This window comes from Chaetomium globosum, genomic scaffold (assembly GCF_000143365.1).
Source record: "Chaetomium globosum CBS 148.51 scaffold_5 genomic scaffold, whole genome shotgun sequence".
NCBI lineage: Eukaryota > Fungi > Ascomycota > Sordariomycetes > Sordariales > Chaetomiaceae > Chaetomium > Chaetomium globosum.
This window is the reverse complement of record NT_165980.1, coordinates 1,669,949-1,686,149: the sequence shown is the minus strand read 5'-3', so window position 1 is coordinate 1,686,149 and position 16,201 is coordinate 1,669,949. Positions and strand designations below refer to the sequence as shown.

Sequence of the window (16,201 nt, the reverse complement as noted above, 5' to 3'; positions counted from 1 at the left end):
ACCTGATTTCTGGTGCGGTTTAGCTCAATTCTCGTCAACCCTAAAATAGATGCGTACCGCCTGCACAAACGCCATACATCGGTCCTATGGGAAAGCAGTGATCGTGCTGTCCCCCAATCGCCTGTCAACCTTTGTCCAGACAGGGTGATGCACCTCCTCCCTGGGGCGGCAAGAGAAGGTGTGTAGTGTAGTAGGGGCCGCCGGTGGCGCCGAGGACGTCGTCGGTGACGGCGTGGGCCTCGTCGCGCGTGAACTTATGGCTGAAGAGGACGGCCTGGGGGCGCTTGGTGGGGCGGGGGGTGGCGGAACTTGGGCGCAGGTGGGTGCTGTTGCTGCCGACGCCTGAGGCTGGCAGCGGCGGCGATGGTGGTGACGATCGGGCGAGGGGGGTGGCTGTGGGGTTGGTGGTCTCGCCGGTGCTGGTGTTGGTGGGCATGGGCGAGAAGAGCTGCGGGAGCTCGGCGAGGGCCGTGGGCAGGTCCAGGCAGACGTGGATGACTTTGTGAGGGTAGAGTCAGTCGATGGGGAGGAAAACAACGAAGTGAGGAGCGGAGGTAACAGAGATGGGGAGAAGGGGGGGGGGGGGGGGATAAGGAGGATAAGTAGGGTGACGTACCATCAAGGTCGGGGTAGGAGCTTCTCGCAGACGGATTGGGCGAGCTGGGGGTCTTTGCAGCAGAGGGCCACGGGAATCGGCGTCGTGTGGTTCATGTCCGCCAAGGGTGGGTGACACAAAATGTACAGAATCAAGTCCTGGGATGTGTCGATGGCGAGACAGAGAGAGTCACAACGCTACAATTCTGGGGTGATGGAAAAGAAAAGCGCAACACTTTTTCTCAACCTTTGCCTTCCGACTTTTTATCGGTTATCATGACTCCCCGTCGGAGCCTTTGACCGTCAAAGCGCCCCATTCCAAGGTCATAGTCATGACGTTTTGCGAAAGTCTCGACCATTGTCTCCCTCCGTCTGAGAAAGCCGTCCGAACTTCGCAAATATCTGTTGTGGCATGACATGTGAGCGTGAGGTCCGCAGCCTTTTTTAGCTTTACCAGGCTGCCACCCACAACGCCGATATGACGTAGACGCGTGTTGTGGGTGGCTCACACCATCGTACACCCGTTATTGAAGGATGGCGTTGAGGGTTGCGCTGCCTATTCCGTAGATACATGTAGGTCGTGCCATCCATAAGGGGATGTAAACACCAACGACTCTGGAGCCTCCGCCTCGATCTATAGGGAGCCAGGCAATCATACGAGAGGTGACGTCAAACGACTTACTGTTAGTCCTTTATCCGAACCTTACAACAACGGATGCCACTCACGAAATTGAGACTGTTCGGCATAACTGGAAGATGCATGGACATTGATGTTGGGGGAAAGCCCGAATCACCCACGTGTCTGTTGGTTGCTTCGTTCAAACGTATTATCCACCCTTCTTTTATCGACCTTTCCTCCTGTACGTCCGCTTCCATTTATTAACCCCAGGAACGAAAGGCCGTGGTGTGCTGTGTACTGTGTATGTGTGCCATCCTTGTGCTCCGTTGACTCTAATTCCGGCGTCAATGCAGCCGGAACCGAGAGCCCCGTTGCGCGTATTGGACATGCAGTCTGGCCCTCCTTGCCGTCGCAACACGTCACCTGTCCCGTGTGACGCACTTGACACCCGATGTCCGACCGGGACGGCGGAAGGAACTCGAGACGCGGGTCGGAGGCCACGGTGTAGCTCGGTCTCTAGAAAAGGGAAGAGAAAGCAGGGACGGCCATACTATATCACATTTCTATTGTTACACTAACCAAAGCTAACACGACTTGCACGTTGCTGGTAGGTTGGGAAGCTAGTAGGAAACTGTCACAAACTTGTTCCAACGGGTTGTCATGTTTGCTCATGCATGCCTCGCCGACTCCACCACCCAAAACGCTGGCCCTCCCGTGATTAGAACCCCCAAACACCCGTCCCGCTTTCCTTATACGAAAAAAACTTTATACAAAATGGCCCCCATCCAAAATCCTGAGAGCAACGCACCAACTGCTGGGTCTGAGACAAAAGAAAGGTGGTGTTGTGCCGCGAGAATTCTGTCCGTTCTGGTACTGTTCCCCTGATGATTCGTCATTCGTACTTCGGAATCCAGAACCTCCTCCCCTAATCCAAAAAAAAAAAAAAAAAATAAAAAAAAAAAATCCAAAAAAAATCAAGTGGCAAACAAGGGGATAGAGAGGAAAGGCTTCCGGAAAAAACCCAGACATACTCCAAGGATAGATGCTGAATGCTTGCTGACGGACCTTTTGAAGCCGACAAAAGAAATAAATAAGCGATCATCGGGTAGCCCAGCGTCGCTATCTTGACAAGGAGTTGAAGTCCATGCCGGGTTCTAATGGGCTCATCGCAAGCGAGCCCATGGGATGGTTCATGTCCGTATTAGACCTTTGAAGTGCATGGAAGTCGCCGACCGTTCGTATTTGGGTCAAGTTCGCGGCATAACTGTTCGCTCGTTGCGGAGGCGCTCTGGCCATCAAGTTACTGTTGTTGACTCCTTGCCCCAGGCCGTTGTTTATCCCACCGCCGAGCCCCTGACCGGGGTGCATTTGAGAGGCGAGGCTTATGTTGGGCGGCGGGTTGACATTGTTGGCATTCAAACCCTGCATATGAGGGTTCGAATTTGGATACGGCGATAGCGGTGTGTGTGGATGGTGATGCGGTTGGTGATTCATACCTCCCGGCGTGCCCAACGAGGGCGGTGCGTGGGTTATGGGACTCATGACCGTCATCTCGGGTATGGAAGTGAACTCGGTTTGCAGGTTACGAGGCATCTCCACACCAGGGGACAGTGATCGCTGGGGAACTGGCGAATGGCGAATTCATGTCGTTGCTGCTCGAAGAGGGCCCGTTGGGACTGTTGGAATCCGAGCTCATGTCATCGAAGCGTGGGACGGCATATTTATTGTCGTAGTCTGCCGAGGAATAAACCGCCGGCGGACACATGCTGCTGCTGCCGAACCCATCAAAGATATCCATATCCATATTGCAGGGGATGGCGCTCTCCGGCTCGTTTTCAAGCATTGGGCTGGCAAGCTTCGGAAGAGCCAAGGCGACCTTGCTCAGCAATAGCGGGAGGAATCGATGGTCGCCGTTGCGGATAGCCGTTACGATGTTCAAGATCTTGCGGAGCTCGTCCTGGGGTCCAAGCTGAGTCCTGAAGGGTGTCCGGGGTGCTGGAAGGATGGCGAGGATGTCGGTCACGGCGCAAGTGACATTGAACAAATGCTCACACAGGTTGAGGCCCTGCAAACCCAAGTTGCCATGGAAGTGTGACACCATCGGGAGAAGATCTTGGATATTATCCATATACGAAGGCTCGGGGTTGTTTCCGTTGCCGGTCGCTGCGCTTAGGCCCCAAGCTTTATGCTTCAGCCATTGCTGGTTGTTGAGCATTTCGGCGAGTTGAGCCTGCGTGTCATTTGCGTACGGAGACATCACCTCTTGAAGCTGCTTGTCGAGGGTTGCGAGGTATGAATCAGAACACTCGGCTCTTGACTTGGTCCAAAGCGGGGTCAAGCTTTCGTCAAAACCTCGGAAGAGGTTAATCATGCGCAAAGATCTCGTGCCGTGGTTCACAAAAGGATCGGCGGGGTGTTCCTGGGGGGTTGGGGGGTTGATGCTGGCTTGGAGTGTCAGCGGGCGACGATGTTGTAGAGCATAGGCGCTGTTGGTTTTTTTGTCAGCTTGCAAGTTTGGGAAATAGAGCAAAAAAATAATCGACCGCAAAGGACTGTCACGAACCGTTCGGTCACGAAAAGGAGCCAGTACAAGCGCCTGCGCCGTGATGCATCGTTGCCGTCGTACTGCAGATAGGTTTGTTCCTCGTTCAATTTGGCCATGTGCGTCAGGGTTGTGGCTTCGCGCAAATGGAACCACGCCTTGTCGTGCAGAGCCAAACCGTGGTGTACCGCGAACAAAAAGTAGCTTGTGCAGAGGTTGTTGACGGTTGGCGAAGCCACATAGTCGTAACCCTTACGGACTCGGATCGCCTCGTCCATGAGATGCGTGCTGGTGACGATGTTGTTGCCAGACATCATCATGTCGGAACCAAAGGGGTCGTTCATTCCCGCACCGGGCATGGTGCCGGGCATCACCATGCCCGGCTGGAGGCAGACAAACGAGCAGAAGGACGTCAGGAGGCAGTAGGTGTCGAGATTCTGGTCCAGGTACATGGCGTCGTGCTCGAGGCGCTGGCGTTCGAGTATCGGGAGAGTCGGGTACATGTGGGCAAAGAAAAACTCGATGCACGTCTTGAGCATCTCCTTGGTCAAAAGCCCCGGCGTCGGAGCGAGAGTCGGGCTCGACATGCCGCCGTTCATGCCACCGTGCAACTTGGCCGAGAGGCTGGTTTGGCGTTGCGTCTCCTTCAGTTCGTTGATGACCTTGGCTCGGGACCCCTTCGGTCCCTTCTTTTGCGGGACCGCATTGTAGGTGCAGGCCAGCTGGGAGGCCGAGCAATTGCGACAAGGCGTGATTCCGTCGCATTTCACCTTGCGACGATGGCAGGCGTCACACGCCCGCTTCACTGCCGCCGTCGTCATAGTTTTCGACTGTGCCGTGTTACCGTCGGTGTCCTTGAATTGCTGAACGCGAAGGGCGGGGAACGCGTGTGACAGTGCCGCATCCACAGCCTTATTCAAACGAGATCCAGAGCGTCGGGAACCGTTGGTCTGGGGTGACGGTGCGCAATCGTGGGGACTCCAGAGTCAATTGCAGGCGGTCTGGGGTTGAATCGGCCCGGTAGAGTGGTCGCTAAGATCCCCAGAAAGGGACCGCGCTCTGAAGACGGCAGCCCCTCAGTGAGTCCAGGACTAAAACCAAAATTCGTGTTTCGGGCGTAGCATTTGTCGTCGAGAATGTCGTGAGGTGGGCTGGGTTTTGACGATATGTGTTTGTTGGAGTAGGCACGGCGACGGGATGGGTGTGAAGAAGGAGAGGAACCTGGAAGGGACGGAAATGAAAGAAGCCCTGGGGGAACACACTGGGCCAGGGCGAAAACCGCAAGGGGTCAGCCAAGGGTCCGCTCTCATTTGACGGCAGGGACGGCTGGACTTCTTGCCTGTGCGCATAGTTATAAGTAGAACCAATAATGGCGCGCCGTTCACCCAAAACGGAGTCCCCATCCTCTTATTTTCCGCTCGCGCTCACTGGCTCACTGGCTCGCTGGCGCATGAACGTCCCAGTTTCGAAACCTCGCAAATTTGGGAAATGGGTCTGCTTGCTTGGAAAGAAGCACTCGTTCTCGTCCCAGTGTGTCTGACTTTCACCACTTCCAGGCACCCAAGTTTACATCAATACATACATACCTAGGTAACTACAAATACCAGTGACCCGAGCCCGCATCAGACCATCGCCAACCAGACTGCGAGATGGGTGGTAGGCAGTAGCTTAGCTTCCAGGGAAATTGTACGGTGTCGTGGTCTGGAGTGTGATTCAAGAGCTGGGAATTGGGCGCCTCAAGGGTCTCATCACACGGATTGCTCGTCCCGAAAACGAGAAGGCGCGGCTTCTGGGAACGACAAGCCGCAGCACAGGTTCGTCGGCCTGCAGTCAAGAGAAGTAAGTCGCTCGCGTCACAAACAGAATGTGGCGTCTCCGTTTCTTCTCTCTGCGCTCTTTTTGGCACCGTCTGTCTGCTTGGCGCGCAGCTGCCGAGGCGGTGGTGTTGGCCCACTCCGCATCTGCCGAAGCACTTCTCTTTTACCTTTGGACGCTGACACGAACGGGATCCCCGGTGTCCACTCCATGTCATCGAGTTCAGATGGGATGCAAAGGACCCAGAATGAGGGGTCAGGACAGGGCGAGCGGCGACAACCCAGCCCTGCGGTAAACTCTGAGACATGTCCATCAGATCTGGATGATGCACGGTGCGAGGACAAAGACAAATATTAACTCAGCCGTTTCCTCCGGCACACAAGACGGCGAAACGGGAAGCAGGTCGCATCGGAGTGCGGGAAAGCTGGGGTTGCGCGATGTGTGGGCGTGGAATGCGGAGGGATGGCAACGCTCTCTCGCCGTGGCCCCACAATAGGGCCGACAAGGCTTCGCTTTCAGCCCGTTGTCCTTTTGAAAACCGCCCCGCATCAAAACGCACCCAAAAAAGTGAGATCGAAGCCTCATTCCTTGGCTTCCATCTTCAGATGGAAGCTGAACTGCAACATTAAACTTCCGAATTTCCAAATCATGCCGTGTTACGCACTCCTCGCTCGGCGGCCTAAAACGCGCTGTGTCGCTTTCGCTAATCTAGCAATAGGGCTGAGCCTGGATTCCAGCCTTGTGATTGCGACTCGAATTGGCCATTCGGCCTCGACTCCGAAATATTCGTGCTTTGGCACGAATGCCAACCTCGAAACGGAACCCCGCAACCTTTCGATCCCTTGATGCATTAGCGCTCACAGTTTTAAAAGCGCCGTTGACCTTTATTACACAGTATTGCTGCATCGCGGCCCCGTCCAGGCACACCCACTCCCAGCAGTCTACCCCAGATTTTGACTTCGGCCAGATTGTGGGGTAGGATATCCTGTGCCTCAACCCCCAACCCAGCATCGTCAAGCAAGCTTTTCAACCCTTTGCATATCAGGTAGGGCCGAAGTGGATGAGAGCGGGGTTGCTTCGCTACTCTATTATCACGACAACAACTATGTCCAAGCTTGCCCGAACGAGCTGCCACCTCAGTTCTTACACCACGCTAACCCATAGGTTCTACTGAACCAAGCCCTTCGGGCCGATGTTCGTGCTAGCCGTCTTGTTTTCTCCAGGTTATTTCTCCGCGATCCTCCTGTAGGACCGCCCGAAGCCCCCAACGGTCGACAGCATAAGGTCCTGATCTCAACACATGCGCGGGGAATGCCGGCGTCCGGAGACCGGAGCAAGGTTCGGTTGCAGGGCGGTGTCGCTCCTGTCCGGAAAGGGGAACCAAGCCGGGCGGCGACTTCGGCGAACGACAAGAACTGTTCCCATTCTATACACTCCTCCCGCGCCTTTGCGCTATTAGTAGTTGACGCGCATCATCAGTCGGTCCTTTGCCCCTGGCGTGCCTGCGTCGCGCTAGTCAACGCTGGTCGAGATCCCCTACCTGAACACCGCCCTTCGCGAATCTCAGACATGGTCATTGGCCAGGAATGCCAAAGAGATGGATCTGAGACGAGAGGCCGCTTCCGCGTGCGGGTAGGGAAGTGGGCGGCCGGTCACACCCGATGTTGTTGTTTATATGTGTCGCTTACGCAGTCGGCCCGTCATGCATGGCATGCTGGTTGTGCTGCATTAGAGCCTCAGCTTGCTGTACCCCAAATACCTCAACTCCGTAGCCCTTGAGATGCCCGATCTGAAGAGATCATCATCAACAGTAGCCACGAAGGACGGAACTTGCTAGGAACTCCGCTTGAACTCCGACACCCATGAATCTCCTTGCACAGTGAATAAGAAACACCGAAAACGCCGAACCAAACCCATCCCACCCAAACTCTTCTCTACCTCTTGGGCAAAGACCTCACCTCGTCTATCTGGGCCAACGATCACAGTTCCCCACATCCTCATTCCCCCCAGGTCTGGCGGGAGGGTGAGGTGCCCGTCTGCAAGCGGTGCTAATCAGCACCGTCTGAAGGAACCGAGCAGTTTGTCCTGAACTACGGTCTTGGAGTATGGAGGCGGCGTTGGTGCAGTGTGGTGACATGCTACATACAGTATGCGTCGTCGGTGTCGCCGCAGAGGTCGGGCCTATTGGTGGTGGTTCCTTGGGTAGCTTGTTTGCTTCTCGTTCTCGTTTTTGGGCGTGCAACTTTGTTTGGGCGGCCCAGGACGGGATGGGGTTGCTCAGGGGTAAGGGGCAGAAGTAGTCGGATAGGTAGGTATGGACCTAGCTTGGTTACTACAGCTCGTCCAATGTTTAATCCCCATAGCGTGCAACTCTTGGTCTTAGAGCGAGGAGAGCAACATCCACCCGCTCGGGTGAGAAGTAGCACGGGTCGGCGGCCATGGGCAGGTTAGTTCATGAGCCCGTCGAGAAGGCACACCGGGGGCGACGTTGAACGATTCGTACAGCAAAACACATCTAAGTTCTTGGAAATAGAAAGTAATTATGAAACGAAGCTGCTGGCATATGATGCGAGGGGCTCGGTACGGTTGCCAGGCTGAAGCTAGGTCGAGACAATTTATGGAGGCGAATATTCCCAAGTTGGCCCCAATATCTTACCAAGTGCGATGTCTTGCTAGATATAATATATAGAAAGTGGCTTCGTCCTTCGTGAAGTTAGGTGGTGGAGTTGAGGACGAGGAGCGGGGACCTTGATGTCTCGCTGTGGGCTCGGCCAACAAACATGCCATTGGATGGTGGCCCGGTGCTTGGCACCGGAGGGCATGATCGTGCAGCAGGAACGCCTCTTGGCCTCGAACTCGTTACTATCTTGTCACCAAAGGACCGAAATCACGTTATGGGTTGAAGGCTCGTGAGATACTTGAAGTCCTAGGACCACTTCCCTTGCGGTTGACCGGCATCTCTGTACTAAAGCATCCTGATTTTTGTGGGTTTCACTCCGTTATTTGACGACTCCCGACAACATTGACATTGAACGGCATTGACAACCTCATTAATAGCCATAAAACCATACCCACGGCAACTTATCAACAACCTACCCTGAAACCGACAAGATGGCCCCCGATCCACCAGGTTTCTTTCCACCCGCCCGCTCCATACCACCCCTCTCACTTCCCCACCGACAGACCTTTATCCTCCTCCACGGCCGCGGCCTAAGCTGGGATACCTTCGGCCAGGACTTCATCTCACCCCCTTTCATATCGCTACTCACATCAGAACACCAACGCCATTCCATCATATCCCGAACAAATTCCCATCGCCCAGCACCTCTCTAACCACCCTCCGCACCCTCCAAGGCGAAAACAGATTCGTCGTACGGCTCGCCCCCGTTCACGGCGCCACCATATACGCCCGCAGCATCATCCACCAATGGTTCGACAGCTGGCACCTCAACCTTCCCCCCCTCCCTCACCACCAGCACCACCACCGAAGAATGGCGCTGCGCCCCCGGCCTGCGCGACACGGTGCGGCATCTCCACGGGCTCATCCGCGCCGAGGCGGCGGCGGTGGGCGGGCCGCACAACGTGGTGCTGGGGGGGCTGAGCCAGGGGTGCGCGGCGGGGTTGGTGGCGCTGCTGTTGTGGGAGGGGCCGGCGCTGGCGGGGTTTTGGGGGATGTGCGGGTGGTTGGTTTTTGAGGCCGGGGTTAGGGGGGTTTTGGGCGAGGGGGATGGGGGGTTTGATCCGTTTGAGAGGGATGAGGAGGACGAGGAGGAGGAGGAGGAGGTAGCTATGGAGGGGAAGGTGGTAAGGGTGTTGAGGGAGATGCTGGAGTTGGAGGGGAAGCCGCCGGCTGGCCGTCCGCAGTCGTTCGATACGCCGGTGTTTCTAGGGCATGGGATTGAGGATGACAAGGTCCCGGTTACTCGTGGGAAGGCGGCGTCCGAGTGCTTGGCTGCCGTTGGTATGGATACCGAATGGAAGGCGTATGAAGGGCTCGGCCACTGGTACTCCACAGTGATGCTCGCCGATATGGCCTCATTCCTAGCACTTCGGACTCATTGGGAACATGGAATTGAAGAATCTTAATCTCATTACTGCGTTATAAATCCGAGATCATGGCTAAACGTCCATGATACTAATGCAATGAATCCAAACCAACCCAATGATGCCAACCCTTGATGCTTCGTACATTTCTCAAACCCCCTAGAGGCCGCAGTTGCTGAGAGCCACCTGCTGCACCGTAGCCTCAATACGACCCAACTCGACGCCGTGGTTGTTCGTTAACTTGTTGAAGGCATTGAGGCCAAGGTTGAGGCCAGCGCCGGCGTGGTCAACGGCCACAACGTGAATCGTGTTGCCGTTGTAGCTCACCGACCAGCATGTGCCGCAGTTGGGGGAGTTCCAGCCGGGGATGGAATCAGAGCCGCCGATGTTGGGGAAGCCCGTAACGTCACCCAGAACCTTCCTATAATGATGTTAGCCTTGTGGTCTCTATGGTAGTCTATTTAAGGAACAGCCGGTCTTGACTTACCAGTTGTACTTCCACATCAGGCCGTTAGTACCGTCCGAGCAAGCAACCTCCGTCAGGGAACGATCAGCCCTGTCGTAGCCCTCATCGTAGCTCACTACGTCAGTGTTAGTTGTTTGCATGGATATGAACGGAGAGGATGGGTGTTGGCGGACCGGTAACGGCCGAGGTGGCCGCGGCGAGCGAGAAAATGCTGAGAATCTTGGAGAACTGCATGGTGATGGTGAAGTTGGGTCTGGTGGATAGACTATTGCAAGATGTCTGAAGATGTTTGGTGAGTGGTAGTAGTCTGGTAATCCAAGTTGTGAGCTGATGATGATGATGGTGAGAGAAGAGCAGGTTGAACGAGGTTCTGAAGCTTCATTTATAGGAAAATCGTGGTTGTGGTGTTGCTACCCTTCATGCCCTTCATACCTTCCTCCCCCGCTACACCGTGGTTGTCGTCGATACGACAAGCTCCTTCCCGTGTCGTCATGGTCCAAGTTCGAGAACCGGCATTGAACCCTGTTCACACCCCCGAACGGTAGGCTGTTAGGCTGCCAAGCTGCATCCCTCGCCTTATTCTGTTTCCGGCGCCATCGTGACTTGCTCGCAAATGCATGCGAACAGCAAGAAGCCGATGCAGCTGCAGCTATGCCTGCCGTCTTCGTATTCCAACAAGCACATGCGCACCCGCCGCACTGCCAACACTGCAGCGGGGTCTCCAGTTTTTCCTTGTGCTCCATCAAAAAGTGGCACGGCGGAGAATTAACCGTTGCAATACGAGGTCGGCAGAGCGCCGATCATCTACCGGCTAGCCGATGCCTCGCTGTGATGGCACCTCTCAGCACCTATAGGCCCCGGTTGCCACTGACAGTGAGACAACCGCAGCACTGCCAGTGTTATTTACGTCCACTGCAAAACATTGGGCTTGGGCACCGGCGGGGCGGCGCCGGTGCTTCCGTCGGAATGCCGAACAGCACCTCCCGGTCGGCTCGGCTCCGTCGCTGTAGGGTAGAGACGGCACATTTCCGGTCGATGCCGTGCTCAACCGTTGCCACCAACTGATTCAGAATAGACCGGTTCACAGTGAAGCCAGTTGCCAGGCATCGGATTCTTCATTTACACGGTGTAAACAATACAATGGAGAACTACATGAACGAGGGGGCTCTTCGCAGCAACGTTACTTACGGGAGGCCCGACATGTCATTGCTGGGAAATAATTCCCCTTTTGGTCAGCTAACTATGAACTGTACGGAGGATGCCCAGCCCTGTTGGACACCAGTCAAAAACAGAAAACGGGGTGATGATGAGTTGGTGAGCACCACGCGCGCCGACTTGAGCCACGAAATTGTCGAGACATGCAGACACGAGCTGACAAGTTGTTCGGCGAAGGATCTCGCGGCCGTTGTAACTGGTATGATCGGCGCGTGTTTGGGCGGCGGCGGCTTCCTTCTGTCAGCTTGGGAAACATGGTCGGGCCGTTGCCTAACTTTAAGTCCGGACGCCTGGGGAGCGGTTATTTGTGGCATATTTGTGACCAGGGCTCGATATTCAGGCCATGAGTCGCAGCATCAGCACCGGATATTAGGCCAAGACCAAACAGTCTTTGGAGGGAAATGGGTGAATATGATGATGCGGTTGGGTATATACTATCCTGCCGTAGGAATGCTTGATCAAAAGATGTAATCCACATAGCCAAACCGTAACCAAAAGAATCATCACAAGGAGGCCGGCGGTTCAAACCGCCTCCCAGTCCATAGCCTCCACCATAAACTCCCACTGATCCTCCTCATTCCCGATGACAGTCCAATCCATCGCCCTCGCATCTTTGTCGGGCATATCCGCATCCTGCTCGCCCCTCACGTACTCCTCAGCAATCCTAAACCCCTTGTCAAACCCTTGAAAGATGACCTCCAACATGTGCTCGAGCCGGTACGAGTCCAGCGGCGCAGCGACCTTCCTAGACCGCCACTCCCTCTCCGAGCTCGCCCCGCCCTTTGCGGGGGACCTACCCCGGGGGCCCTGATCAGGCTCGGGCTCATCCGCCGCCGTCTTCCACCTATTCCGCAAATCCTTGGCCCTCCCCAGCTGCGCCCTCACCTCCCCAGTCCCGAGCGCACCATGCAGCGGGTTCTCCTCCCGGTCCAGCGCCGCCAGCACATTGGCATGATACCGGTGCCTGCCCTCGCGCCACACACTCGCCCCAAGACCCCTCCCGCCGTTGTTGTTATCACTCCTACTCCTACTCTTATCCATATCCATCTCCATCGCATCCGCCCCCCCACCACCACCACCACCAGCAACCCCCACAACCCCCACCCCAACCCCAAACCGCGGCACCTCGACGCCAAACACCCCCAGCAGGTGCACCAGCGCGCGCTCCACCAGCATGTAGTACTCGAAGAAGTCGAGCTTGAACATCAGCTCCGCCTCCGACACCGCCAGCGGGTCCGCGCCCACCCGGTCCACCGCCAGCCGGTACCCCTGCGCGAGGAAGGGAAGCTTCCACTGCAGCCGCCGGACGATCTTGGTGTAGCGGGCCAGCTCGCGGCGCGCGACCTCGCGTTTGGCGTCGGCGGTGGCGGTGTGTGTTGTTGTCGCGTGGTGGGGTCGTGGTGGTGGTGGTGATGGGGAGCGGGGGATGGGGTTGTTGGTGTTGCCCCCCGTTGGGGCCGGGGTGACCGCGAGGTTGCCGGCGGCTGCATAATCGCCATTTCGTGTCGGTCGTCGCGGGAATGTGGCGTGTCGTGAAGCCGCGAGGCCCGCCATGATAAGAATAGATGGGGGGTATCAATGAACGTGTAGGTGATTCGTAAAATGCATCTCGAAATGGCCGGTCGAAAATCCGAATGGCGTCGAGAAATAGATGGTCGAGGCTGCCCGCGCTCCACCGACGTCACAAGCAGGTCACTTACCCGGCGTCGAAGACGGGATTGTTCATACTGAACAAAATCGCGAAGCAGCTGAACAAAGCGTACGCTTTGAATGTATTGCTGTGTTGTGTTGGAACAGTCAATTTAGGGTTCGAGCCAAGGCGTTTTCTGGACTTGCGCTCCTGGTTCCAAACCCTTCAATCAGGCTACCTATCAGCAGGGGCATGGCGCGCCGCTCAACTGCAGGACAGGTCGCGCTTCATAATCTTCTTCCCCACATCCCAAGCAGAGCCCGAGAATGCAATGAAAAAGGTTTGCGTCGTCCAGAGGCAGTGTAATACTGGAGACACGGTGGGATTCAGGCTCGGCAAGCCGAGTGGACTGAGTCCCGAGGGACAAAAATTAATTTAATCAAATAAATCTACTCCGTAGAGCAGTTTCAGAGATTAAACTGAAAAGAACAGATACTACACTTGATCTAAGCCAAAAGGCAAAGAGAGCTAAAGAAGAAAAGAAAAGAGTTCCAGAATTTGGCGGCCAGGCGAAGAATATATAGGCCTGTGTTGCTGGTCTGTGCACGCCTGCAATCTGCAGCGCCCCACTTTGCCTTTCTCGCGCACGTGATATGGAGCTCGGATTTCAGTGTGGCCTCAGCCGCAACATTGAGTCACCGTTCCGCTCCGAGTCGGTCCTCAAATGTCCACCAATCAACACCTAGATTTCCCCAACGACCGATTTTCCGAGTTCCACTTCAGATGCCGCCAAGGTTGTGGTGTCACACAGAAATGTTCGAATCATCGCTCTCTCTTGGCGCTCCCATGTCCTCGCTCGTCAGGCTCAAGCAACTGCCTCGCCAGTTCGCTGGTGGACTGCATCTCAAGTTTGCTCTTCAACTTTGCGAGCCACCGTGCCGTTACCCCTCTCGAGTAAGGCAAGAAGTGCGTGTAAACGAGCTTGGGAGGTGGAGAGAAAATGCGTCGCTGATCACTTAAAACACCAGCCAACCAACTTTTGATATTCGATGAATAGTATGGCAATTTACCACGGGTATCTCATCCGTAACACCGAAATGGATGTCCAAGATACATCAGTCTTATTAGTAAAGCGGAAGATCGAAGCTAGCTCGGAGAGGTGACTTTTAAGATTTGATCTAACCAGGTGAAAATCAAACATGGTTGTTAGGAAAACAGTAAAGCTGGTGAGGACAGAGGCTACAGAAGCAGGTCATGGTTCCTATGACCACCTCGCTATTGTTCAAGGGTTGCGCACAGAGGGGGGCTAGGTGCCAGTGATGAGCTACGGACAACAAGTGGTTATCTCTTGAACCGAACGGCATTGACGATACACAGCCGCGATATCACTAGACTGACTAAAGTCCGGCGAATAAACAGTGGGTAGGAAAGACAGTTTCTATATCCATTTGGTCTATCAAAGATGGTCTCTACGGAAATCCAACATCGCTTGTTTCCCGCTCAGTCCCAGCCTGCCCGCATCGTGCTCCCAAGACAAACACGCTCCAATCCCGAAAACCTCTCGCTCATCCCTGCCCCCAAGCCAAACTCAGGAAAACGCCCGGCTAGCATCCAACCTTTCAATCACCGAACAAGCCGTCATAATCGCCTCGGTAGCCGCATCCAAGTTATCCTCGGTATCAAAAACATTATAATGATGCCCCGGGATATCAATGATCTCCTTGATCAGATCCTTCCTATAACCCCCCCACCCCAGCAGCCGATCCGACCGGTGCAAGTCCACCCTGCTCACCCCTACCTCCACGGGCACCCTCTCCCGCGCGCGCAGCATCACCACGGGCGGCGGGCTCGGCCCACCCCCGGCCTTGCCCTCCCACACCGGCAGCGTCCACTCCCCCACCATGCGCACCGCCTCGGCAAAGCACCACGTCACCTTCTCGCGCGTCTCCGGGCGCGTATGCTCATGCCACTGCACCGCATGCGGCACCACCAGCGCCGGGCGCGGCGCGCCCTCCGCCGGCGCCACCGGACACACCGAATCCACCATCAGAATGCCCACCACCCGGATCCTCCGCCCCTGGTCAGCAGCGGCCGCCTGCGCCGCCATCTCCAGCGCGAGCAGCCCGCCCAGGGACCACCCACCAAGAATCACCTCGCCCCCGGGCGCGATGACGGACTCGACATAGGCCAGGTACTGGCGGGCCATCTCGGGGATGCCGCCCGCCCAGGGCTGGGCGGACTCGTAGTGGGGGTTCGCGATGCCGTGCACGGTGCGGCCCAGCTCGCCCAGGCAGTGGTACGAGAAGATGGTGCCGCCGCCGTCGTGGATCAGGACCAGCGGGGTGGGTGGCGTCGGGGTGGGTGCCGTGTCCGGGTCGAAGATCTGGATCAGGCTGGGCTGTTCGTCGAACATGCTGTTGCTGCCCATGGTGCGGTGGTTTGGTTTGGTGCCGTAGGTTGTGGGTGGCTGATCGGTTGGGTTGGAGTTGGTTGGGTTGGGGTGGGCAATTGATGGCGGCCGGCTGGCTGGCGGGCTGTAGTTATGGGTTAAAAGGAGAGCTTGGGTGTGAGCGCGACCGGGGGGTGGATAGGGGTTACATAGTGACGGTGAAGAACCGATGTTGGTTTGGGACGTGTTTCAGCTCGAATGGTGGTGATAAGGTTTTTTGTGGTTCTCGATATTGCAAAAGGTTGGGCAGGGATCGGCATAAAAAGCCAATGGCCTAACAAATGATGGCGCTAATTGGGGAAGGAAAAAAAAGAAATATTTGTATTGGTGAGGTGAGGAACGTCTGAGATTGGCGCTGGTGAGCTCACTGGCCGGCGTGGACTGGGTTGTTGTCTGAAGTGGCTTCGTGGTGTGGATGGCGATTATGCCGACTAGTTCCGGGGCATTCGTCGGGATTCGAGTGGGCTCACCGGAGTATGGCATTGTCACATTGGGAACCGAATCGAGCTGCAGATAAGAGCGGATATTAAGAGCACCCTGACCCCACCAAAATCATGGCCGAAACATTCAACCAGGACCACCACAACCACAGCCTCGACATGGAATGTAAAACCGAGCTGCGGTATAACGACCTTGTTTCAATTAATCACAAACATTCTATAAACGGCGGTTTTCACCGGCATGGAAAATAAATTAAAGAGCGGGATCAGTATCTAGTATTAGCTGAACAATGATATAGTTAGTTAGATGTAAGAAAAGTTGTAAAATTAGACGAGTGTTACACTCAGCGGGTTTTTTCAACCCTCCGAGTATCCCGTCGTATTACG

At 55.7% G+C, this 16,201-nt stretch overlaps 5 protein-coding genes across 5 annotated transcripts; all 5 read right to left on the bottom strand.

Moving 5' to 3' along the window:
• Positions 1–124: 124 nt before the first annotated feature.
• Positions 125–1,362, bottom strand: CHGG_07365 (uncharacterized protein; the record flags this gene model as incomplete). Its single annotated transcript, XM_001225020.1, has 4 exons — positions 125–498; positions 617–660; positions 1,104–1,150; positions 1,321–1,362. The coding sequence occupies 4 exons, from the start codon at positions 1,360–1,362 to the stop codon at positions 125–127; spliced, it is 507 nt and encodes a 168-aa protein (XP_001225021.1).
• Positions 1,363–2,332: 970 nt separating this feature from the next.
• Positions 2,333–4,576, bottom strand: CHGG_07364 (uncharacterized protein; the record flags this gene model as incomplete). Its single annotated transcript, XM_001225019.1, has 3 exons — positions 2,333–2,838; positions 2,891–3,699; positions 3,777–4,576. 3 exons carry the CDS (start codon positions 4,574–4,576, stop codon positions 2,333–2,335), a joined length of 2,115 nt encoding a protein of 704 aa, XP_001225020.1.
• Positions 4,577–8,899: 4,323 nt separating this feature from the next.
• On the bottom strand, positions 8,900–10,314 carry CHGG_07363 (uncharacterized protein; the record flags this gene model as incomplete). The annotated part of the gene is made up of 4 exons (XM_001225018.1): positions 8,900–9,624; positions 9,824–10,035; positions 10,102–10,195; positions 10,254–10,314. 4 exons carry the CDS (start codon positions 10,312–10,314, stop codon positions 8,900–8,902), a joined length of 1,092 nt encoding a protein of 363 aa, XP_001225019.1.
• Positions 10,315–11,817: 1,503 nt separating this feature from the next.
• CHGG_07362 (uncharacterized protein) lies at positions 11,818–12,849 on the bottom strand (the record flags this gene model as incomplete). Its single annotated transcript, XM_001225017.1, has 1 exon — positions 11,818–12,849. The coding sequence occupies one exon, from the start codon at positions 12,847–12,849 to the stop codon at positions 11,818–11,820; it is 1,032 nt and encodes a 343-aa protein (XP_001225018.1).
• A 1,664-nt stretch (positions 12,850–14,513) lies between these two features.
• CHGG_07361 (uncharacterized protein) lies at positions 14,514–15,353 on the bottom strand (the record flags this gene model as incomplete). The annotated part of the gene is made up of 1 exon (XM_001225016.1): positions 14,514–15,353. One exon carries the CDS (start codon positions 15,351–15,353, stop codon positions 14,514–14,516), a length of 840 nt encoding a protein of 279 aa, XP_001225017.1.
• Positions 15,354–16,201: the final 848 nt, after the last annotated feature.